This window comes from Callithrix jacchus, chromosome 18, assembly GCF_049354715.1.
Source record: "Callithrix jacchus isolate 240 chromosome 18, calJac240_pri, whole genome shotgun sequence".
Lineage (NCBI taxonomy): Eukaryota > Metazoa > Chordata > Mammalia > Primates > Cebidae > Callithrix > Callithrix jacchus.
Window position 1 is genome coordinate 9,996,046 of NC_133519.1, and position 26,058 is coordinate 10,022,103.

General features: G+C 37.6%; 1 protein-coding gene across 3 annotated transcripts in view; it reads left to right on the forward strand.

Moving 5' to 3' along the window:
* The window catches only part of VPS45 (vacuolar protein sorting 45 homolog), an 81,660-nt gene that overhangs the window by 6,351 nt on the left and 49,251 nt on the right, over window positions 1-26,058 (forward strand). For 2 of the 3 annotated variants that reach the window (XM_002759858.6, XM_008984256.5), the window contains exons 4-13: window positions 2,588-2,667; window positions 3,269-3,337; window positions 3,443-3,580; window positions 4,332-4,442; window positions 8,049-8,183; window positions 8,593-8,706; window positions 9,841-10,008; window positions 20,397-20,555; window positions 20,767-20,874; window positions 21,680-21,801. In XM_002759858.6, coding sequence (XP_002759904.2) covers window positions 2,588-2,667; window positions 3,269-3,337; window positions 3,443-3,580; window positions 4,332-4,442; window positions 8,049-8,183; window positions 8,593-8,706; window positions 9,841-10,008; window positions 20,397-20,555; window positions 20,767-20,874; window positions 21,680-21,801 — 1,204 coding nt within the window. The remainder of the gene's footprint in view (window positions 1-2,587; window positions 2,668-3,268; window positions 3,338-3,442; window positions 3,581-4,331; window positions 4,443-8,048; window positions 8,184-8,592; window positions 8,707-9,840; window positions 10,009-20,396; window positions 20,556-20,766; window positions 20,875-21,679; window positions 21,802-26,058) is intronic. The other variant, XM_035280020.3, reaches the window with a different exon arrangement.

Below are 26,058 nucleotides of genomic sequence, written 5' to 3' on the forward strand. Positions count from 1 at the left end.
CCCGTTTTGGCCTCCCAAAGTGCTGGGATTACAGGCATGAGCCACCACACCTGGCCTGTTGTGTGTATTAACAGTTCATTCCTCCTTTGAGCTGGAGCTGCAAAAAAATTTTTTTCAATTTAAAAATAGGTAATTTCATTTTATTGCTGAGTAGTATTCCATGATATGAATGTACCACAGTTTAACTATTCACCATTGAAGGACATGAGTTGTTTCCAGTTTTGACTATTACAAATGAAGCTGCTATAAAGATCTGTATACAGATGTCTTTGTGAACATAAGTCTTCACTCTCTGGGATAAATAACCCCAGGAGTGCAACTGCTGAGTCATATGGTAATTGCATGTTTTGTGTATTAAGAAACTGCCATATGTTTTCTGAGTGACTATACCATATTACATTTTCACTAGCAATGCATGGGTGAACCAGTTTCTTTGCATCTTCGGGAGTATTTGATGTTGTCTCTATTTTTTATTTTAGGCATTTACATAGGTGTGTAGTGATTCTGGTATTTTTAGTATGATCACAAGCGAGATCTCTGATATATTTATATACATACATACGTATATAAATCACATATATATATGTGTTTATGTGTGTGTGTATATATATATTATCCCCTGTACTGCCAAGTAGACATATATAATAATAGGATTACTCTTTTGCTGAATCTCTTGGCTAAACACCGAATGGGTCATAAGGTAAAAGACTCCTTTTTCCTCTAGACAGTTCCTTACAGCAGTTGACATTAATAATGGTTAATGTAATCAATTTCAGAATTTTATTTGATTGAGATAAACTAAAATGAATGTGTATGTAGTAATTTTATTCATTAGTAACTTGCAGCACTAATTTATATCAACACGAAGCTAGCTTGTTCATCTTATTTTTTATACTTCAAATATATATATATATTTTAAGACAAGGTTTCACCGTGTTGGTCAGGCTGGTCTTGAACTCCCGACCTCAGGTGATCTGCCCGTCTTGGCCTCCAAAATGCTTGGATTACAGGCGTGAGCCACCACGCCCAGCCACTTTTAAAAAATATTTTTATGTTACAAAATCTTTTGTGTAACAGGCCCCTCTATTTAAAAAAACTTTTTGTTATGGGACTTTTATTTCTTAATTTTATTTATTTATTTATTTGAGACAGAGTCTCGCTCTGTTGCTTAGGCTGGAGTGCAATGGCACAATCTCGGCTCACTGCAATCTCCATCTCCTGGGTTCAAGAGATCCTCCTGCCTCAGCCTCCAAAGTAGCTTGGATTACAGGTGTGCACTACCACGCCTGGCTAATTTTTGTATGTTTAGTAGAGATGGGGTTTCAGCATGTTGTCCAGGTTGATCTCAAACTCCTGTCCTTAAGTGTGATCCACGTGCCTTGGCCTCCCAAAGTGCTGGGATTACAGGCGTGAGCCACCACACCCGTCCCAGAACTTTTAAAGACATACAAAAGTAGAATAGTGTCTTAAGTCCCAATGTACCTATCAGCTGGTTTCAACAATTATTGAGCCTCACCCAATCTTGTTTTAGCTATACTGTCACCTACTCCCCCAGATTTTGAAGCAAATCTAAGACATCATATAATTTTATCGATAAGTATTTCAGTATGCATCTCTAAAAGATAAGAACTCATTTATTAAAAAACCACAATTTCAGTATTACATCTAGATAAAAATGAAAAATAATTCTTTATTATTTCCTTTTTCTTTTTTTTTTTTTTTTGGAGACAGAGTCTCCTCTGTCACCCAGACAGAGTGCAGTGGCATGATCTCGGCTCACTGCAACTTCAACTTCCCAGGCTCAAGTGATGTTGCCCAGGCTGGTCTTGAACTCTTGGTACTATTTTCAAATAACCATTCAGCATTCAAATTTAAAACTATCTCTTTTTTTCAGTTTTTTTTTTTTTTAATCAGGATCAAAGGAAGGTTCACACATTGCTGTTGGTTGATATGTTAAGTTTCTTAACCTTCCATGTAGGTCCTCCCACCCCTGCCCCTGCTGCCCCATGCAATTTATATATTGAAGAAGCAAACTGCTAAGTTTTTCACAGCTTGGATCTTGCAGAGTGCATCTCCATGGGATAGTTTAACATGTTCCTTGAAGTTTAAAATATTCCTCTATCTTCTAGTTCTTGCAGCTGCTGATGCTCAATGCTTGAGTCCATTCAATTGATTCATTAGGGGTTAGAAAAAATGATATTCTAATTCTGTCATTAGCATTTGTTTGTTGTTGTGCTGGAATATTTTCATAAAGAAAAAATTTCCCACATCTGTTTGGTTACCTGGTAGTATAGTTCATATGTAAAAGACAGGATAAAAGTTTCCTTCTTTCTCCTTATTTGCTATTTTCAATAAAATGACCTGGTTCCCTAGTATTCTCATTCTGCAGTACCTCTGATGGTGGTCCTTTTAAAGTAAATATATATATATATATAGTTATGAATTTGTGGATTTAAATATATGTGTGCTACTCATTTCCATTTGAAGGTCACTTATTCATTAGGCTTTAACTAGCAGGCTGATTTACATATAATTGCAGCAGAAATGATCTCCTTTGAGTCAACCCCAACTCGTATGTCTGTTTCAGATTTCAGTAACGTTATCAGCAAGAGTGATGTGAAGTCATTGGCTGAAGCTGATGAACAGGAAGTGGTGGCTGAGGTTCAGGTAAACATATTGGTCCTGTGACACATCTCATATGTTGGCCCTTTTCAAATATTTGAGTCTAAAAATAAAAAATAAGGAAATGTCTGTCCCAAAAGACATTTTATTACAAACACTTGAATATGTTTATCACGTAAGTGAGGAATGTTGTTTTCAGAGGCAGCAGATTAACTAGTTTTGAATTTTTCAGAAGGATGTGCTAGGTGATAAATGCATAAAAAGAATGACCTGTTTTAAATTATATTCTCTTTCATGAAAATATATTGGACAGCAAAGTCCTTTTTTATCTGAGTAGAACATTGTATCTCATATTAGCAGTGTTTCATTTTTACTAATTGATAAGTGTGCATAGAGGTCTCCAGAAATACAATGTGTATACTTTTACAACTTGTATTTTTTAGATTTATTATTGCTACTGTTTTGTAATTATTTTAATTCTCCCACATTGACTGTTGTTACTCAATTATTAATTGATCAGTTTTGTATCTCTTTAAACCTGTATTTCACCAAGTTTGGCTCTATCGTATTATATCACATGTGAAAGTCGTACTGCTTGATACAATTGAAGTTTATGGAATGACTATTCTTGGTGCTTTACTTGCAGGAATTTTATGGTGATTACATTGCTGTGAACCCACATTTATTTTCCCTCAATATTTTGGGTTGCTGCCAGGTATGGAAGGAAAGGTTTAATTTTTCAGTTGAGAGTTAATTCAGCAAATAGACTCTTAAGAGAAAATTAAAATATTTTCTCTGACTATATGTTTTTAACAAAAAGGGTCGAAATTGGGATCCAGCCCAGCTATCTAGAACAACTCAAGGGCTTACAGCTCTCCTTTTGTCTCTGAAGAAGTGTCCCATGATTCGTTATCAGCTCTCATCAGAGGCAGCAAAGAGACTTGCGGAGTGCGTTAAGGTATGGCATTACCTGTTCCTGGTTCCAGAACATAAAGACCATTCATTTCTCTATCATATTTCAGAAATTAAAGGAATACTTTATTTACAACCAAGGAGATGACTTTATGTTAGGTTTCCAGGCAAAGAGGTAGGTATATGTAATTTAAAACAAAAAGAAACAATTAGAGCTAAGATTCTTAGGTGGGTTTCTTGTTGTTGTTGTTTTGTTTTTTGAGATGGAATTTCGCTCTTGCTGCCCAGGCTGGAGTGCAATGGCGAGATCTCGGCTCACCACAACCTCCACCTCCCGGATTTATTCCATTCTCCTGCCTCAGCTTCCTGAGTAGCTGGGATTACAGGTGTGCGCCACCATGCCTGGCTGAATTTTTTTGTATTTTTAGCAGAGATGGGGTGTCTCCATGTTGGTCAGGCTGGTCTCAAACTCCCGACCTCAGGTGATTCACATACCTCAGCCTCCCAAAGTGCTGCCACTGCACCCGGCCAGATTCTTAGGTTTAACTCAAGAAACATTCACAGGCTATTTAACTTTTTTTTTTGGTCCAGTTAAACCACTTATAGGATTTTAAATCCTAATCTCTTAAATAGTATACTCTTAAACTTTGTATTATATTTTTAATCCTTTATATGGAAGATCTATGTGTTGCAAAGAACTATTGTTCAGTGTAGATTTTATTTATTAATTTCCTATTTATATCATCTCTATATGTAACTAATTGGTTGTGCAAATCATCTTTCTCTTTCACTCACAGCAAGTGATAACTAAAGAATATGAACTGTTTGAATTCCGTCGGACAGAGGTTCCTCCATTGCTACTTATTTTAGATCGCTGTGATGATGCCATCACCCCATTGCTAAACCAGGTACAGAACCCTTTCTTGGCATAATAGAAGGAAGATTTTAAGTGATGCTCATCAAAATACAGATATGGAAAAAACAGCATGGTCCATTTATTTGCCTCCTTGTTTTTAGCTACGCTTGGTTTTGCCTTGTATTTCCTGGTGTTTTGGTGTCATGATTCTTTCATCCACTATCATCATTAACTCTTCTGCCTCATTCCTCCTGTACCTTCCTGCCAGTTCCCCCACCCCTAATCAAGAAAACTTCTTAATTCTGTCGATTCCATTTTCCAGTGTTTCCTTCTATCTGCTCATTTCCACTCTTACTGCCATTGCTTTGGTCTAGATCCTAATCTCTTACAAGAATATTGAAATAGTTATCTACTTGATTCCCTAGTTTTTATTTGTTTTCACTCTAAATGTTCCATAAATACAATGTTATTAAATTACTTTTTCTAAAGCACTCTCCATCTTGTTACTGTTGGCTTAAAAATGTTCGTTGGTTCCCATTTGCCTACTACGTTAAAAAGAAACTCCTGAAGTTGCCATCCGAGAGCCATCACAATGTGGGCTAAACCTCATAGAAAACCTAGAGCTCACCACTTACGTAAATAATGCCACATAGTTTCCTGCCAGCATGCTTTTACTCTGACTGCTTTCCAAACTCTGGAATGGTTGGAATACCTTCTCTTCCCATCTTCACCTATCAAAATACTACTCTTTTAAAACCACTCAATCTGGCCAGGTGCAGTGGCTCATGCCTGTAATCCCAGCAGTTTGGGAGGTCAAGGTGGCTGGATCACCTGAGGTCAAGAGTTCAAGACCAGACTGGCCAACATGGTGAAACCCTGTCTCTACTAAAAATACAAAAAAAAGTAGCCAGGTGTGGTGGCGCACACCTGTAGTCCCCAGGTACTTGGGAGGTTGAGGCAGGAGAATCATTTGAACCCAGGAGGCAGAGGTTACAGTAAGCTGAGATCATGCCACTGCACTCCAGCCTGGGTGACAAAGTGAGACTCCATCTCCATAAATAAGTACATAAATAAATTAATAAATGAAGAAAACAAAATGATTTATATGAATAATAGCAAAGAATTTTTAAAAAGCCAGGCTCCGTGACTCACACCTGTAATCCCAGTGCTTTGGGAGGCCAAGGCAGGTAGATCACCTAAGGTCAGGAGTTCGAGACCAGCCTCACCAACTTGATGAAACCCTGTCTCTACTAAAAATGCAAAAAATTTGTCAGACATAATGATGGGAGCCTGTAATACCAGCTATTCAGGTTGCTGAAGCAGGAAAATCACTTGAACCTAGGAGGTGGAGGTTGCAGTGAGCTGAGATCATGCCACTGCCCTCCAGCCTGGGCAACAAGAGCAAAACTATGTCTCAAAAAAAGAGACACTCAAAAGCCATCTCCAACATCCCACCATTCTTCAGCTTCTTCTTGAAGCCTATGTTCTTTCAGTCAGATATGTTCTTATCTCCTGAAAATCCTGTAGACCTTTGTGTCTCTCTCATGTCTCATGCTATACTTGCCATGTTGTAGCTTTGGTTGTTTACACCCTCTCCTACGTTACATGTGTTTTCAAGGCAGACTGTGTCTCACCAGTGTTTTTGTCCTGCAAGTATAAGAACAGTGCCTTGCACATAGCTGGTGCTTTATTAATAGTGATTTTATATGTATGTATGTATGTATGTGTGTGTGTGTATTTATTTATTTACTGAGACAGTAAATCTATCACCCAGGCTGGTGTAATCTCAGCTCACTGCAACCTCCACCTCCCAGGTTCAAGCAATTCTTGTGCCCCAGCCTCCTGAGTAGTTGGTATTACAGGCACACACTGCCACACCTGCTAATTTATGTATTAAATATTTTTAGGACAGATGGGGTTTCGCCATATTGGCCATGCTGGTCTTGAATTCCTGACTGTCGGGGTCCGGCTTAAGTGATCCGCCCGCCTTGGCCTCCCAAAGTGCTGGGATGACGGTAGTGAGCCACTGCGCCCTGCTGTGACTTTGTATTTACAGAGAAAGGCACAGTCGATGTTTCAGTTTCTTCCCCACTTATGTTAATGTTAATCCTAAGGGAAATCTGTGGAATGAAACTTCTCTGTAGTATAAAATAGTCCTGTATTCCTAAAATTCAAAGTACTATACGTTCACTGAAGAAATTTTTGATAATATCAAAAAGTAGAAAGAAAATTACTTATTATTCTGTCTCCCAAAGAAAAGCAACTATTTATCCAGCAGATTTCACTGGAGACTTGTTTTTTGCCATATACTAAACTAAGTACTAGAGTTAAAAGGTAAAAAATACAATTTCTGCCCTCAAAGAGCTCGTGGTCCAATGATGAGAGAAATAAACATAATTTTAATTATAGAGTAAGTGCTACAGGCATGCACAAGAAATTATCTATAAAAGCATAAAACATTTTGTTGAACCTTTTTACAGAGTCTCATTCTGTAGCCCAGGCTCGAGTGTAGTGGTGTGATCTCGGCTCACTGCAACCTCCGCCTCCCAGGTCCTGGTTCAAGCAATTCTCCTGCCTCAGCCTCCCAAGTAGCTGGGATTACACTCATGTGCCACCATGCCCAGCTAATTTTTGCATTTTTAGTGGAGACAGAGTTTCACCGTGTCGGCCAGGCTGGTCTTGAACTCCTGACCTCATTATCCACCTGCCTTGGCCTCCCAAAGTGCTGAGATTACAGGCGTGAGCCACCGTGCCTGGCCTTGCTGTACTTATTAAGTGCCTTACGAGAACTTGCTTTTTCAAGAATTCCTTTGAAAAATCTTTTGGGAAGTAAGCACCTTCTTTTATAACCTTCTAAATTATTTCTTAATAAATCTAGTTTTCTTAAGATAAAATATGTATATAAATGTTTCTAGCATTTAGATTTTAGATACAGAAGGAAACATGCTAGAAAATACTTCATTTTGTCTAATAGACCTATGACTGAAAGTAATATATTCTCCATAAATGGTGAAAACGGAAAATTTAGAGATTTCTGATTTCCAGTTTTACCAAATAAATTCACATTTTGTGAGACTAGAAACCAATCCTTCCTCACAACTCCCATTAGGTAAAAATATAAAATAAAATGGATTCAGAGGTAAGTTTCTAAATATGCCAATGTTTTGATCAATTCACAAGGTTTTTCTGATAATATTAGTGTTCCCAGGATAAATATAGTACCACTCAGATCTGCAGGAACACACTTCTCATGCTGCAGAAAACCACAGAAGCATACAGGAAATGGTACAGCTTGTAACTGCAGTACCAATATAGCTCTATCTGTGAAGCCAAAAATATACTCTTAATTCACAGGCAAAAATTGGAGCTAATGATAGCTCTAATTTGTTTTCTTTCTATCAAGAATATTAATCTTGCTGCCCTTCTTCCAAAAGTGTGAAATCTGAAAGTATTTTGACTTTTCCTCATTGTTTAACCAATTAAAATGACAATCTTAATGCTTATGGTAGCACAAAGTGTAAATAAAATTTAACTAAAGAATCTTCATGTAGACAAGACTAGTTACTAACAATATTATCAATTTTTATTTGTTTTCCTGAATGTTTACTATTTCCATAGTTTGTCAGTTATCATTTCTTTTTCATAATTCTTTATTTAGTGGACATATCAGGCCATGGTCCATGAACTGCTAGGCATAAACAACAATCGGATTGATCTTTCCAGAGTGCCGGGGATCAGCAAAGACTTAAGAGAAGTGGTCCTATCTGCTGAAAATGATGAATTCTATGCTAATGTAGGTGGTTTAAAATGTTTTTTAATTGTCTTTAGTTGTTTTTATGTAAGAAGATCAGTCTTGGCTTGTTAGTATGGGGGCAGGCATGGGATTTTGTGTGAAAGGATGTTAGAGGCATCCTATGGATAAACTGTCTTTTGAGGGAAGGCAGAAGACTTGGATTCTGACCCTTTAGCAATATTTTTTTCATGGAGATCACATAGTTATTTACTTCTCTCCCCTCCAGTAGCTCTTTGTGAGAATAGTAGTGATATTCATCACCAGTGTCCTGACTAATGTCCAAATTTGGTAATTAAAATAGAATTTCCCTGCCCTTCAATTCTGTGTTCAGAATTCTTTTTCACTTCTTTTAAATTGTCTGAAAGTCAGACTAGTTGATGAACTGTGCTTCCAACTTCCTTTTTCACAGAATATGTACCTGAATTTTGCTGAGATTGGTAGCAATATAAAGAATCTCATGGAAGACTTTCAGAAGAAGAAACCAAAAGAGCAGCAAAAACTCGAATCAATAGCAGACATGAAGGTAAGTTGAACATGTACATGAATGACATGTGAGACTTTGGAACTATTCATGTAAGCAACACTTCTGGAATCTTCTGGGTCTAATTTCTACCTTGATTGATTTTATTTGGTTTGAGACTTATTTTCTGTAATGTCTTTTTATTAAACAATATAGTGGGCCGGGTGCGGTGGCTCATGCCTGTAATGAAAGCGCTTTGAGGGCCAAGGCGGGTGGATCACCTGAGGTCGGGAGTTCATGACCAGCCTGACCAACATGGTGAAACCCCATCTTTAAAAAGAAAAAAAGTAAAACAATATAGTGAAAACTTCATGAAAAGCCATGTGATTCTTTCCATTCTTCAGTAATATCTGGACTATTTAAAGACTCAGTCTACCAACATAGACCAGTTCTTCTCTTCTTTTTTTTTCTTTTTTTTTTTTTTGGTGGTGGGGACAGAGGTTTGCTCTTATTGCCCAGGCTGGAGTGCAATGGTGCGATCCTGGCTCACCACAACCTCCACCTCCCAGGTTCAAGTGATTCATCTGCCTCAGCCTCCCGAGTAGCTGGGATTACAGGGCATGTGCCACCATACTCAGCTAATTTTATATATATATATATATTTTTTTTTTATTCTTATTTTTTTATTGCATTTTAGGTTTTGGGGTACATGTGCAGAGCATGCAATACAGTTGCATAGGTACACACATGGCAGTGTGTTTTGTTTGCTTTCACCCCTTCACCCACATTTGGCGTTTCTCCCCAGGCTATCCCTCCCCACCTCCCCCTCCCACTGGCCCTCCCCTTTTCCCCCCAATAGACCCCAGTGTTTAGTACTCCCCTCTCTGTGTCCATGTGTAATTATATATTTTTAATAGAGACAGGATTTCTCCATGTTGGTCAGGCCGGTCTAAAACTCCCGACCTCAGGTGATCCTCCCGCCTCAGTTTCCCAAAGCTCTGGAATTACAGGTGTGAGCCACCATGCCCAGCGTTCTTCTCTTCTTAAGTATAACAAAATGCCATGTGGCTGAGAGTTGTAGATGTTTTAATCTAGGCTGAAAAACAACCCCTCTTTCCACCCCTCTCCCCATTCAATACATGCTTATTCTCGGTCAGAAAATAACAGAACCTCCCATTGATGTTTTTCCCGTGGCAGGCCTTTGTTGAGAATTATCCACAGTTCAAGAAAATGTCTGGGACTGTTTCAAAGCATGTGACAGTGGTTGGAGAACTGTCTCGATTGGTCAGTGAGCGGAATCTGCTGGAGGTTTCAGAGGTTGAGCAGGAACTGGCCTGTCAAAATGACCATTCTAGTGCTCTCCAGGTCAGTCCAATTTGATGAGCACCTACTATGTGTAAGGCACTGTGCCAGGCAGAGCAAGAGATAAAAAGGCAAGTAATCCTTCTTCACCAACATGGAATTTAGTCTAACAAGGAGCTGAGATGAGAGCACAAATTGATCTTATTTAAGATAGATCTATAATAAAAGCCACAAGAGAAGTGTAATGTGCAATTCGCAAGGGTTCAGTTAATTAGGTTGAGGGCAGCCTAATCTACTACAAAGAGCACCAAACCAGAATCAGAAGATCAAGAATGGAGTGTTTAGTGTACCACTTACAGGCTCTGTGATGTGGAGCTGTGGACTTAATCTCCGAGTCAGTTTCATTATTTGTAAAATAGTTATATTAATACTCATCTCACAGAGTGGTTAGGAAGACTTTAAAAGATAAAATGTATATGAAAATGTATTATCTAAGATTTTTCATTATTGAAGATCTGCTTTTCATGAACGAACATGTTCATGCCTGCTATCTGTATATACTATTGCTGTGAGGATCTAGAAGTACAAAGATGAATAAGATGCCACATTATAGTAGGGAAGAAAAAAATTTAAACCAGGAATTGTAGTACCATGCACTGTGTGTATATACAGGTATTCACAAAGGAATATGGAAATACAGAGGAAGGACAACTGTTTTCCCCAAGGATGAGGCTTCTTAGAGCTTCTTAGGGAAAATAACATTAGAACCAAGTCTGGACAAATAAATACATAGGGGTGCTTCAAGCAGGGAAAAGAAAGAAACATTCTCAGCAGAGAGAATACAGGCATGAAGATTTGAAGAAATAAATAAATATTGATAAATATATATTTTTCTCTATATATGTACAATACTTATATTTGAAATATACATATATTTATATGGGAACAGAGGATAGTTCAGTGTAGCTAGTACAGGGTACCAGATGAGTAGTCTTAGACTAGAAAGATTGACTGAAGCCAGGTTATAGCCATTGGAAGGCAGTTGAGCTTTAATCTTAAAATGATGGGGCTACCAGAGGATTTTAGAAGAATTGTGACATAATCAGACTCTGGCCTCAAGAAATGTATAATCTAGTTGAAGAGACAAAACTAAAGCACAATAAAAAAGTTAGATAATGTTTCAAGATGATATATAATCAAGTCATTATTGTAATACTGACTATAACAGGTTTTGAGGTTATTGGGAACAGTTTCTTAGACAAGACAAGATTAGGATGAACCACAAAGAATGAAAAGAATTTGGGAGGAGTTCAGTCAGGAATAACAGCAAAAGCAAAGATGCAGAAGTATGCAGGAAGTCATAAACAGTGTGACCTGTAGAGAGTGGGTATGAAAGAGAATTAGATACAAGTGAATTGGTAAACAAAAACCAGCTTATGAGCTTTATAAAGAGGCTTGTAACAATTTATACCTGCTGAGATACGCCAAGAAATCCAGTATAGAATCTTACATAGAAAGTTGAGGTAATAAAGTCAATATTTTAGGAAATGTAACCTGGTAAGCATGCTTTAGAGGTGAAAAAACAGGTCAGAGAGACTTGTACACTTACAGTGATAGTAGTAAAAATGTACATTAAGCAGCAGAACTGAAAAACATTTCAAAGGGAGAAGAAATTAAATGACAGACTGGATATAAAGATAGAATACATCAGAGGTAATTCTGTGTTTCCTGAGAAATGATGAAGTATAATGTCACTGACAAGTAATTTAGGAATACAAGTCCTTTAGGAAATAGTTATTTCCAAGTCTCTTATAACAAGCACGTTTCCCTGTTGATAGGACCCTATATTCTAAAGCTTAGCTTCTTTCTTTCCCAGCTGCAATTCCACTTTATTCTATAAGATAATGCCAACCAGGTATACCAGAAACGACTCAGGCTTTGGAGCCAAACTGGCCTGGCTTATAGCCTGTCTCTACTTACCAAAGTTTCTTTGGGAAAATTACTTAATTTGCCCAAGCCTCAAGGATAATGATTCAAACTTTCAGACTGTTATGATGATTCAGTGAGATATATCAGATGCTTCACATATAATAGGTGCTTTGTAAATGCTGGTTCCCTTTCTCTAAGCATGTTTTTTTTTTTTTTTTTTTTTTTGGTACATAGTGCAACCAAAAGAAAGAAGTCTATCTGTGGGTGCTCTCATTACATGAAGGTCTTTACTGGGATTTATTGTTGTTGGGTTTTGCTTTTCTTAAATGTTTATCAAGATTTCTTCTGCAAATGCTACGATCTTGAAAATCGTAAAGATATGATTGGCTTCATATTAATGCAACGTGCTTCTGTCATCAGTTTCAACTTTGTCCTTAAATCTGCACAAAGAACTCTTCAGTTTTTGCAGCTGACTTGATTTTATTATTTTTTAATTGTATTTCATTCTAATTCTTAAATAGGTAATATAAAATTTGGTAAAAGAGATAAACGGTAAACACTGAGTCTGTCAGTAGTTTCAGCATCTTTACAGTTATTCTGTGTTTGTGTGCAAGTCAGTGTGAGTGTGTTTGAAATCCCAGTGTTACCATACTATAGAGTTCTGCATTTTGTTTGTTCACTTGACCATACGTATCTGAGACTGTTACAGATCAGAACCTAAAGTGCATTCTTTTTAATCACTAAATAGTATTCTTTGTAAAGATGTATCATAATCTACTTAACTTGGCCTTTTTTTTTTTTTTTTTGAGACGGAGTTTCGCTCTTGTTACCCAGGCTGGAGTGCATTGGCACGATCTCGGCTCACCGAACCTCCGCCTCCAGGGTTCAGGCAATTCTCCTGCCTCAGCCTCCTGAGTAGCTGGGATTACAGGCATGCGCCACCATGCCCAGCTAATTTTTTTGCATTTTTAGTAGAGACGGGGTTTCACCATGTTGATGGTCTCGATCTGTTGACCTCGTGATCCACCCGCCTCGGCCTTCCAAAGTCCTGGGATTATAGGCTTGAGCCACCGCACCCGGCCAACTTGGCCTTTAAACAAAACTGCTAATAATAGTTCATAGTTGTTTCGTGGGCCTAATAGAAATGTCTCGATGTTTATCACAAAAAAATGAGTTTTCTGCCTCTTATCAAACAAAATTGTGTCCCGTAACTAAATTTAAACTTTGACTTTTTATCATTCGATTTTCCCCTTGAAAACAGTAGAACCGGACTTAATCATTAGCCAGTTTTACTGTCTTTATTTGTATCTCTCTACATATGGAGAGCAATTAGAAAAAGTTGTTGTAATAACTTGTCGGAAACTTTTTTTGTTCCCTTTAAAAGAAAAAGATACATTAAAAATATAAATTATATTTGTGATTCACTTGTTATTTTTAAAACTTATCTTTTGAAGGTTTTCTTGTCTGGGGTCTTAGGATTTTACAGTGAGCATTGATTGGGACGCCCCTGTCATAAAGGACTTCTTCGGCAACATAACTTCAATAGTCTATAAAGGGAGCTTTTGTTTGATAGTAAGTGGATGGCAGGGGCCTGACATCTAGTGGGTTATAGCGTTCCTTGGCTTGACCTTAGATGATAATAGATCATGAAGCAATGAAATGAGGTTTTTCAGTAGAGATGGGGTTTGCTTTATTGAATAGAAAGTATAAGGAAAAGAAAAAAGTTCACGTATTGCTAAAAATTAACTTAAAAATTGCTGCCATTCTAATTATTTTATAGGCTAATGAAAATTTTATGTAGAAAGAATTTCACTAGAACGAAAGTGAAATTTACTACCACTGAAACATATCCATACCCTCAGAAGAGATTTATTTCATTAATAATGAAGATTTGCCATACCATGAAGAAAAGCATCTTTAGAAAGTGAGCAATTCCACTCCCACTTTCCGCCCCGTGCCCTGTCCCCCATGCCCAGCCTGTGTTGTCATATTACAGCTTTTCATTTGGAGAGAGGAACCAGTCTATTTTTTAATTTTTTTCTGACCTTGCATAAATATCTCAAATCACCCTGTTAATGATACATAATAAAGACTCAATAAAGATTTATTAGAAAAATGAGGAGGAAGAGCCCTATTTGAAGCAGTGTAGAGTAGTGGCTAAGAGCTTGGGCCTTTGATGTCTTGGGTTTGAAAATCATTCCTGGCCGGGCGCGGTGGCTCACGCCTATAATCTCAGCACTTTGGGAGGCTGAGGCAGGGGGATCACGAGGTCAAGAGATTAAGACCATCCTGGTCAACAATGTGAAACCCCATCTCTACTAAAAATACAAAAATTAGCTGGGCACGGTGGTGCGTGCCTGTAGTCCCAGCTACTTGGGAGGCTGAGGCAGGAGAATTGCTTGAACCCAGAAGGCGGAGGTTGTGGTGAGCCAAGATCGTGCCATTGCACTCCAGTCTGGGTAACAACAGCGAAATTCCATCTCAAAAAAAAAAAAAAGAAAGAAAGAAAATCATTCCTAACCACTCTAAGCCTCAGTCTTTTTGTCTGTAAAGGGGGAAAAAAATAACAGTACGTACCTCAAAATTGTTGTGAGGGTACAATGAGCTAATACATGTAAAACACTTTTGGTACTTTGTACTTACTGCTTTCAAGAAATATTAACTATCAACATTACAAGTATTATTATTTGATGGTACATTTAATTTTCTTGATGGCATCTAAGACATGTTTTTTAGTTCATTGATGGCCTTGTATCTCTCTGATTTCAGAAAAGTGTTTGTGTTTTATTTTTTTAATTTTAATTTTTGCCACTCATTAAAATTATAAGAAAAGCTCCTGGGACACATTGAACTGATTGACAATTTTACTTTGATCAGTTAAATGTAAAAATGATCCCTTTTACTCTAAAACAACATTTAGCTAGTATTTTAGAAACAGTGTTGATCAGCAGAAGATCTATTGCAAAGCTAAATTTTCTGTTGACTAGTCATTAAGAAAAGGAATACTGACTCAGATTATTTACCAGTCAGTAGAATTGGGTCTTGCCTGCTTTCTATCACGTTTCACAGATAAGCTTTTTATATTCCCACAACACTGTTCTCTCAAATTCTTAGGCTCATTTTATCAGATCAGCATGTTGAAGAGTTCTGCTAATTCCATCTTACTGTCCTAATCTGTTGGTTTATTTTGTTATTCATTGACTTTGCTACATGAATATGGTAGCAGGTAACAAAGAAGGGATCCTGTTCTTTAGGTTAAACTAATACAACAACAAAAAAAATGGAGACTATCTTTGATTACCAAGACCACTTTGGGAGGTCAAGGCGGGTGGATCACGAGGTCAAGAGATCGAGACCATCCTGGTCACCATGGTGAAACCCCGTCTCTACTAAAAATACAAAAAATTAGCTGGGCATGGTGGCACATGCCTGTAATCCCAGCTACTCAGGAGGCTGAGACAGGAGAATTGCCTGAATCCAGGAGGTGGAGGTTGCGGTGAGCCGAGATCGCGCCATTGCACTCCAGCCTGGGTAACAAGAGCAAAACTCCGTCTCAAAAAAAAAAAAAAAAAAAAAGTGTGTATGTCTCCTTATTATGTATCATTAACAGGATGATTTGAGATCTCTATGCAAGGTCAGGAAAAATAAAAACACTTTGTATCATAGTTTGAAATAGTCTGTACTATAGTTTAAAACGTGTGTATGTCATAATGATTTTTTCTTGCTGTGCTGCTTCATCATAGTGTTGATAGAAGAAAACAGAAAAGTAGAAAAGTATTCAGTCAGAAACAATGGCAGAATCTCCAAACATCAGAAAAGAAGAATGGTTTTCTCATTGATGTCTTATGAAAATGTTAGTTCCTTTAGGAAACTTGATCTCCAAAGACACTATTTTTGCTTTGCTTTTCTTTTCCTGTTCCTTGATTAGACCCACACAAACGGTAGAGTTCAGTGCAAGGTTTTTGAATCTTGTCTTCTTAAGTAGATGAGTTTTCTGTTTTGCTCTTTATTCAGTCATTGTTACAATGTGACAGTGTAGTTTTCTCTCTTAATAGTCACAAGGCTGATGCAAAATATAATAAGAGAAACCAAAAACTTAATTATATAATTCAGTTATATTTCCAACAGATAAATACTACTATGTAGCATATACCTGCTTTGTAATTAGAAGCCTCTCTGATTCCTTTTCCTCCTCTTCTGTGCTTAGTGCCCTGAAATCTCAATGTAATGTACGCCACTATCAACCAAGTTGATGAGTCAAGTAGCCATGAGGGAAATCCTTCAAAATGAAGTCAAAGGGTGACATGGGATCAAAGCAGACAAAAAGGTCCTGCTTTTCCAAGGACTGATATAGCTGAAAGAAAAGAAAGAACTCAGCTTGTACCTACAAGTGTCTTTTCATGAGAGAATAGATACGTCTAGCTAGAACATGGACCTGAGCCATGAGTTGGGTCCTAAGGGCTCAAAAGTGGGCAGTATATTTACTTCAAGTGAGCCTGGTCAGATCTGAGCCAAGTTCTCAATGAAGAACTCAGAGTCAAGCCGGGCAATCTAAATACCAGTACCAAGTCTCAAGGAATTGAAGTGAATTTTTTTATGACTGATGCATAATAATTGAACGGATTTATGGAATACAGGATAATGTTTCAATACATGTATACATTGTGTACTGATCAAATCAGGATAATTAGCATATCCATCACCTTAAACATTTGTCATTTCATTGCCATAAGAACATTTAAAAACCTCTCTTCTGGCTGTTTTGACATAGATAATACATTACTGTTAACTCTATTCATCCTACTGTGCAATACAACATTAGAACATGTTTCTGCTCAATGTAGCTTTGTACCCATTAACCAGTTCCTAACCTCCTGTCCTCTCATAACTGCTATTCTACGCTCTACTTCTATGAGGTTCCACATGTGAGTAAGATCATGCGCTATGTGTCCTTCTGTGTCTGGCTTATCTCACTTAATGTAAGTCCTCCAGGTTAATCTGTTTTGCCACAAATGACAGGATTTTCTTCAATTTCATGGCTGAATAGTAAATATTTCATTTTATATATACTGCATTTTATTTTATTTTCTCTTTTTTTTTTTTGACAGGATCTGGCTCTAATGCCAAGGCTGAAGTGCAGTGGTGCCATCTTGGCTCACTGCAACTTCTGCCTCCCAGACTCAAGCTATCCTCCCGCCTCAGCCTCCCCAGTAGCTGGGACTACAGGCATACACCGCCATGCCCGGCTAATTTTTGTATTTTTGTAGAGATGGAGTTTCACCATGTTGCCCTGGCTGGTCCCCAGCTCCTGAGCTCAAGCTATTCATCTGCCTCAGCCTCCCTAAGTGCTAGGATTACAGACGTGAGCCTCCATGCCTGACCTAAATACTGCATTTTCTTGATCCATTCTTCTGTTGATGGACATTTAGGTTGACTTCATATCTTTGCTATTTTGAATAGCACTTCAGTAAACATAGGAGTGCAGATAACTCTTCAACATACTGATTTCGTTTCCTTTGGATATATACCAAGTAGTTGGATTGCTAAATCATATAGTAGTTTTATTTTTAATTTTTTAGGAACCTTCATACTGTTTTCTATAATGACTATACTAATTTACATTCCCACCAGTTGTGCGTAAGCGTTCCCATTTCTCCACATCATCACCAACACTTAGTATCTCTAGTAAGAAACAGCCAAGAGTCAAGATCCAAGTGAAGGTAACTAGAAAAGGACAGACTGATTACTGCACTAGTCTTTGACTGTCATACCAGTTTTGTGAGTTTATAGTTACTTGGATTTCTCAGATTTGCTTAACAGTACAGAGACAGATTAGCCAGAAAAGGTGATAAGAGAATGACTGCAAGGGCAGGAAATGAGACATTATGCCTATAAGAAAAGTGACAACAGAAATCCCAAAGGGGGTTTCTTTTCTTTTTAAATTTTTTATTTTTATTTTTATTTATTTGTTTTTTTGAGACAGAGTCTCACTCTGTTGCCCAGGCTGTAGTGCAATGGCACGATCTCACCTCACTATAACCCCCACCTCCTGAAGTTCTCCTGCCTCAGCCTCCTGAGTAGCTGAGACTACAGGTGCCTGCCACCACACCCTAGTAATTTTTTGTATTTTTAGTAGAAACTGAGTTTCAACATGTTGGCTAGGCTGGTCTCAAACTCCTGACCTCAAGTGATCCAGCCACCTCAGCCTCCCAAAGTGTTGGGATTACATGTGTGAGCCACTGCGCCTGGCCCCAAATGGGATTTCTAAATGTTTTAAACTTATGCTGTTGATTGAAATACATAAATAATTGTACCTGAAATTTCTTCATATTATAGTAGAAAATAGTGGAACATTTGAACAGATAGTCTAAATGGGCTGTATCCCATGGCTGCTCTAGGGGAAAGATACTATGAAAGGAAAAAAAATAAGAAAAATTGTTCGAATTTGGGATTGAAATCTACAGAAGAGAAGTTTCTCCGTTTTTGATCCCTTAAGGATGATGATAGTGAAATATTAACCCCAAAAATCAGCAATAGAAATCCCTCTCAGAGAACTCTGTACTTGAAAGCTACCTGGGAGGTTTCCCATTATCATCATAGTCCCTAGTCAGTGTGAACAGAAGAGCTCTTAGACGTTGGACATAGTTGTTGTGAAAAGAGATAACACGTGAAAGCATCTGGTAAGTTGTAATCATATCGTTGATAGTTACGTCCTCAGAATTCAGTGCCCTCCAAGGCTCTTGCCAGCCTTTCAGCCTGATTTCTTCATCTGATTTCCATATTTATTTTGATAGTGCCACTGCTTTTAGTCTCTCACACTGGTTCCAATACTTATTGATTCTTCAGGACCTTTGGCAAATGTCAAGTCCTTTATGAAGTCTTTCCTGATTTCTCAACAACCAGGTATACTTTCTCTTCCCCTTTCTCTCCCCTTCCTCTATTACACTAATTTCCAGCTTTTGCTTTTTGCTTTCTTTTGGTTTTTCGCATACGTATGTCTCTGTTACAACACAGCATATTTGTTCCTGAAAAACCTCACATTCTATAAAAACATGCAGTAAAAAAAGGGTTACAAGAATATAGGGTTATAAGCAGACCACTTAAAATCTGTATAACTATAAAAAGAAATAAAAACTTGGCATAATTTTGTTATCAAAGCCCTAATAAAAATAGTAACAGTTACAATAAAAATACCAGCATGGTAGAGACCAGCGTTTGCACCTAGAAATAGAGCCGGTCCATCCTCTGCAGCCTTTTTCCTGGGGCTCATGTTTTCTTCAAGTTATAAGGTCTTGAAACTATTCACTTCTCATAAAGACTACTTTTTCAAAATTAAAAATGCCATATGGAGATAGCTTTCTTCATCAGTCGGCGTTTGATTGTTATTTTTTGTTGTGCTTTTTTACACAGTGCAATATATTTGCATTCTTTTTATTTGCACTTGCCCTTCCCTCAGAGAGCTTAACACAGTGGAAAGTACAGCAGTTCTTGAAGCTATAAAACCAGATACTTCTTGCAGAACACACTTCGGTAGGATTTTCATCTTTTTTTCTAAAGGTATTGTAAGGCTTCCCCTTTAACCATAAGAAAGCCTATCCATTCTGGAAAAATTACCTATGAACCAGTATGCCTTCTGTGTTAAACTGATACCATTTCCATATTTAGCAATCTCACAGAACTAAAGTACATTCAAGAAACATGTTTATAGCAGAATAAATTATATTACTTTGATCATCCTTCTCCCCATTGACTGTGAACTCACTGGAGACAGGAATTGTCTTTAATCTATCTGTGTTCCGCAACAGTACCTGACATAGTGCCTTATGGGGACTCAAAAAGTATTTGTTGGCTTGAAGTAAAGTATTTGTTCTGCTGCATAATAAATATAAATCTATACTATATGGAAGGTACTGAATATGAGGATTAAAAAATGTAAACCTGGTTTCTCCTGGCTCCCTTTTCTATTGGTACCCACCTCTTAAAATCATTAAGTACTCAATTTAGAGATTACATGTTGTTACATACTCATCTCTGTCAACCATGTTGAGACATACTCTGATGCTTCTTAGAGATTAAGCCCAATCTGTGTAAAATTCGACCAACTTGTCTCCATTTCACTGGTCAGTCATTAATACTAAGAGAAAGCCGTAGTGTTTGCAAATTAGTCAGTTTTGTTGTGCTATATTGATTGAAGTGGTGAAAATAGTGTTTCTTCTTTCAGAAGGAAATTACAACCTAAGCTATTGGAAAAGAAAAGTGGAACTATCCATTATTAAATTCCTTTTTGTCCTAAAGCAATTACAATGGAAATAGATTTTCTTATTTAATTCTTACCTTGGACAAAAGGCATTTATTTTTCTGTAGTTGAGACTATTGCTGAATATGTGACTTATAATTGTCATAGTAGTAATCTCAGTCAACTCAGATGTATCACTGCCATTCAATAGTTATTAGATCTAAGGCGTTGTACAACAGATCACTCAAGTGAAAGGGAGATAAATATAAGTTCTATCTTTCTTCAGAATGTAAAAAGGCTTCTTCAGAACCCCAAAGTGACAGAGTTTGATGCTGCTCGCCTGGTGATGCTTTACGCTTTACATTATGAGCGACACAGCAGCAATAGCCTGCCAGGACTAATGATGGACCTCAGGAATAAAGGTGTTTCTGAGAAGTATCGAAAGGTAATCAGTTTCCATATTAGCCCACCAAACAGGAATGAACTCTGTTATTATATTCTTAGCTCTAACAAATGATAAATCATACTATTTTTATTTATAGAAATGTATCATTCTGTCTTTTCGTTTTTGTTTCCTTAATAAAATAAAATTATTTTCTTACAAAATGAGCTTCCTGATCCCTAAGCAATCAAAATTTGCTTCTCTTTTTTAATAGCTCGTGTCTGCAGTTGTTGAATATGGTGGTAAAAGAGTCAGAGGAAGTGACCTCTTCAGCCCCAAAGATGCTGTGGCTATCACCAAACAGTTCCTCAAAGGACTGAAGGTATAGACATCTCTGTGCTCTCCAACATGAGAACAGTTGAAGCCCCGGAGGCTGAGAGTGAATGAATATGATTTTCAAAGTACCTTGAGGATTGCTGCTCATTTAGTACTGTGTCACTGAAATGAAATTAAAACTGACATCCTCTTGAAAGCTTTTTCTCTTAGTGCTTTGTGTATTAGAGCTGTATCAGCATTGGACCAGATAGCTGAGCAGGAAATAACTGAAGTATTTCCAGGAAATACTCAAGAAGAAAAAGACAAACACTTCTGTTAGTCACAGATATGTTACTCCATTTGTTTATAATTAAAGATTTGTTAGGTAGTTGCTCTTTGAAGGAAATTAAAAATGAAGCAAACATTTGATCTATTAAAAATACTGACTTGTTTTCTTGAAATACTCAAAAATTAGTTCTAATCTGCTAACCTTTCTTATGTTTCCTGAAGTTTTTCTGTTTTCCTGGGTGTTTCCAGTCTTTTATATATATACATATGATCCTTTTATTTGCTCTACCTATCGTTTAACGTTTTCACAAAAGAGTGAGAGGCAATGAAAACAATAAAGGATTTAAGCAATTCTTTTTTAAGAAATTCCTTTACAATAACTAGCCCTAAATTACAGAGTATTTTTTATGAGATTAGAACATTTCTGGCTGATTAAAATAATTTTTAAATTTCTCACAGTTCCTATTTAAATCTGCCCCATGAAATCTCTATTAAGTGTATGTCCTTTTCTGATAATGAATGTTATTGATTCTTATATTGCTAGTTTCATAAAAATGACATAAGAACCTTTCCCTCTGTTTTAGGGAGTAGAAAATGTATATACACAGCACCAACCTTTCCTACATGAAACCCTGGATCATCTCATCAAAGGAAAGCTTAAGGAAAGCCTGTATCCTTATCTAGGCCCCAGCACACTCAGAGACAGGTAAGCTAACAAAGATATTAATAATAAAAGTCAGAAACACTGAACAAGTGAAAATTTAGAGTCATGTTAAGGACTAAAGCTGAGATGATAGCATTCTGCTCCTCCTTCCCCTGTTTATCAGTTTTAAGATTCTTTTGGTTTTACATATATCAGCGATAGATATGAATTCCCCTGCTAAGTCTGAAACATTTATTTCTTTTGTACTAAAGAAACAGGTGTTTTGGAGAGCCTCAAAGCCTCATCTTCTGTATTTCGGTATCAGACCAGTTTACTTATGCCATTTAAGGTACTGTTTGGTGGCATCTGGCATTTGGTGTTTCAAACATTAAAGCCAAAACTAGGCTTGCTGCTTGATTGCCATCCAGAGCAGGTTGCTATTTTTGGTGAGGACTGGACTTTGCCAAATGTTGCCAGCACACAAACTGAGAGACCTAATTAATAAAGGCCATTTGTTACACAGGAGAAAAGGATATTTAAAAGGCTTGCTTTTTGATTATTAACCAAAGGAAGCAAAAATTGTTATCTTAATCCAGTGGTTAGTTAATTTTTAATAAAAATAAAACTTGTCCAGAACAAGTTATTTAGGCCAACCTGAAATTTTAAATACTGTATACATAAATTCTACCTAGTTAAAAATTTTGTATTTTTATATATATTTTTTAGCTGGACACATGTTATCTAAAGGGGCTAACATATGTACCTGAATCCTATTGGATAATGTGAAAATTTTAGTGTTGATATAATTCTTCTATTATTTCAGTTAATAAACATCTAAGAGGCTTAGAAGTATAGTGTTTTATAAATATAATGAGATTCTGAATGGGAAAATGTTTTGAGATACATAGATGACTCTTTTACATGGTAAAGTATATTTTTTCACTTTGTCCTTAAAAAAGAAATTCTGTAATTTGGTACAGAACAGAAAAAATATCATCTTTTAAAAGTCCAAAGTTGAGAGGTAGAACATTTGGTATTAAACTCAGAGAGTACACTCATTCAGATAAAATGTTTAAGGAACTTGGGGTAAGACTCAGAAATGTCAGCTGAGTGGGAAGAATGAAAACAAGCCCAAAGTTATGTACTTATCTGAGAGGGTTTAAAAAAAAACTCTTCTCGAGCCTTTTAATTAATGTGATAAGTAAAAACATTAATTTGCTTATGAATTTCACATAAGAATTACTGAACAAGAAGCTGGGTACGGTAGCTCATGCCTGTAATCCCAGCACTTTGGGAGGCTGAGGCAGGCGGATCACCTGAGGTCAGGAGTTCAAGACCAGCCTAACCACCAGGGATCAACCCTATCTCTACTAAAAATACAAAAATTAGCTAGGCATGGTGGTACATGCCTATAATCCCAGCTACTCAGGAAGCTGAGGCAGGAGAATCGCTTGAACCCGGGAGGCAGAGGTTGCGCGGAGCTGAGATCACGCCATTGGACTCCAGCCTGAGCAAAAAGAGTGAAATTCTATCTCAAAAAGGAAAAAACAAAGAATTACTGAACAAGAAATTAGCTATTTATTGCCAAAGGGAAACCATAGGCCATCAGAAGAATATACTGTGTATGATCAGTACACAGTAGAAAACCTTTCTGGTTTGCATAATTCATTCCCACACAAAGCCCAAAATTATATTCTTTGAACAAAATGCTCATTTATCAGTTGTCAACATCTGTTCTCATTTGTCACTGTAACCTAAGTGTGCATATAATTAATAATTCAATTGCTTCATCCTTTTATACAACAGGTATATTTTATACAACAGATAACTACGGTAATGAGCTTCAAAGTGATTGTAGGGGTGGGGAGGACTACTTTAGGTGGAGAGAGAACCTCTCTGAGAGGTGATATTTAAGATGAGCTTGGAGTCATAAGAAAGAGCCAAACCAGGCACAGTGGCTCACACCTGTAATCCCAACACTTTGGGAGGCCGAGATGGGCAGATCACTTGATGTCAGGAGTTTGAGACCAGCCTGGCCAACATGGCAAAACCCCATCTCTACTAAAAATACAAAAATCAGCCTGGTGTGGTGGCAGGCACCTATAATCCCAGCGACTCAGGAGTCTGAGGTAGGAGAATCGTTTGAACCTGTGAGGTGGAAGTTGCAGTGAGCCAAGATTGTGCCATTGCACACCAGCCTGGGTGACAGTGAGACTCCATCTCAAAAAAAAAAAAATTAAAAAAGGAGCAATCACATGATGATTAGGAGAAAAAGCATCCAAAGCAGAGGGAAATACCAGAGCAAAGGCCTTGAAGAAAGAGAGAATTTGGCAAGTTCATGGAACAGAAGGAAGCCCTGCTTGGCTGGAGCATAGTGAATAAGGAGGAAATACGAGGTTGAAAATTTAGGCAGGGTTGGATCACATCAGGCCTCAAAGACCCTAGTAAAGAGATTTTTCTTAATGTCATAGGAAGCCATTGGAGAGTTGAGCATATAAGTAACATGAACTTAATTGTGTTTTCAAAGATCGTTTATGGTGAGAATGGATTATCGAAGGCAGAAATAAAAGCAGAGAGACTACTGAGGAGATGACTGCAGTAGTCCAAGTGGGAAACGGAGTGGTTTGGGTAGGAGGCCGAGAGAGAAGCCAGAATCAATAGCCGTCTTTAATGGCACAGATTTATGGAACAAGGGTAACAGAGAAGTCGAGAATAACTCTCAGGCTTTGAGGAGGAATAGAGTTTTGTTGTTCAGTTGGAGATACCTATTAGATAACAAGAAGAAATGCCACATATTGAGAGTCGGCAAAAATATTAGTAATATTACAACTATGGCCAGGCGCGGTGGCTCACGCCTGTAATCCCAGCACTTTGGGAGGCCAAAGCGGGTGGATCACGAGGTCAAGAGATCGAGACTATCCCAGTGAAACCCTGTCTCTACTAAAAATAAAAAAATTAGCTGGGCATGGTGGCGCATGCCTGTAGTCCCAACTACTCGGGAGGCTGAGGCAAAAGAACTGCCCAAACCCGGGAGGCAGAGGTTGTGATGAGCCGAGATCGCGCCATTGCACTCTAGCCTGGGTAACAAGAGCGAAACTCCATCTCAAAAAAATATATATATATATTACAACTATGGAACTAGATAGGATAACTTAAAGAGAAAGCATAGAAAAGAGAAAAGAAGAGAGCCCAGGACTGAACACTGAGTAGAGAGTAAGGAGCCAGCAGTGGAGACTGAGGAGGAAGCAGAAAGGTGGGAGAAAAACTAGCAAAGCATGATGTCATCAAGAACAAGTGAGTAATAAACTGTGTCCAAACTCTGAGCAGTAAAGAAGGTGAAGAAAGTACAGGATCCATCTGATTTGGCAACATGAAGGGCTTTGATATTCTCCCCTGGTTTCAGTGAGGTTGGAAGCCAAATTAGAGGGGTTAACACAATATAAGATAAAATAAAGACAGCAAATGTATATAACACTTTTTAAGAAATTTTGCATAAAGGAGGAAGAGTAATGGAGTGGTATCTAGAAGAGATTGTGGACTCAAGAGAAAGAGAGATTCTAGAGCATGTGTATAATCCAGTGAGAATTATCCAGTGAGGAAGAGGATATAGGTAATACAAAAGAGAAAGAGCTGCAGAAGTGAAGTCCTTAAGGAATGCAGAGAATAGAGGGATCGCCTGTGATAGGCGCAGAGGCACTTTCATTTAACAGGAGAAAAAGCAGTATGTATAGATACAATAGGTTTGTAGTTTTGATGGTGACAACATGGGGTCATCATGTCTGATTTTTCTTAGTAAAATATGATGCCAAGTTAGCTGATCTAAGGGGTATAAAGAAAAACATTGTGAAACTGTTATCTTGTAGGCTAGGAATCAAGTTTACTGGGGAAATGTAAGGAGGGGTTCTAGGCAAGGTTGAATGCCTAGAGAGTTTTGTGGTCATTAATTTAAAATATAGCCAGTGAGCCTAGTTGTGTGGTTTTCCTCTGGAAACTTTGAGCTGCTCCGGATTAAATGTGGAAAAGGCAGATAGTTGGGTCCAACTAGGATTTGGGGAAATAGAAACCAGAGGAGAGTATTGGATCATGAGAAAGGCATTGGTGAATGAATTGGAGATTTGATGAGGCCAAAGAATGGTTACAGAAGAGTATTAGTTTAGGGATATTCGAAGTTGAGAGTTAGTTAGTGGAGAAAGATATTTTGAATTCAAGATTTCATAGGGGTACAGATACTTGTAATGAAAAAGTTTAGGTCGTAATTATGGATGTGGGCGCTTGTAGTGAGTTGAAGAAAAGATGAGGATTGGTAAAGAGACCAGGATG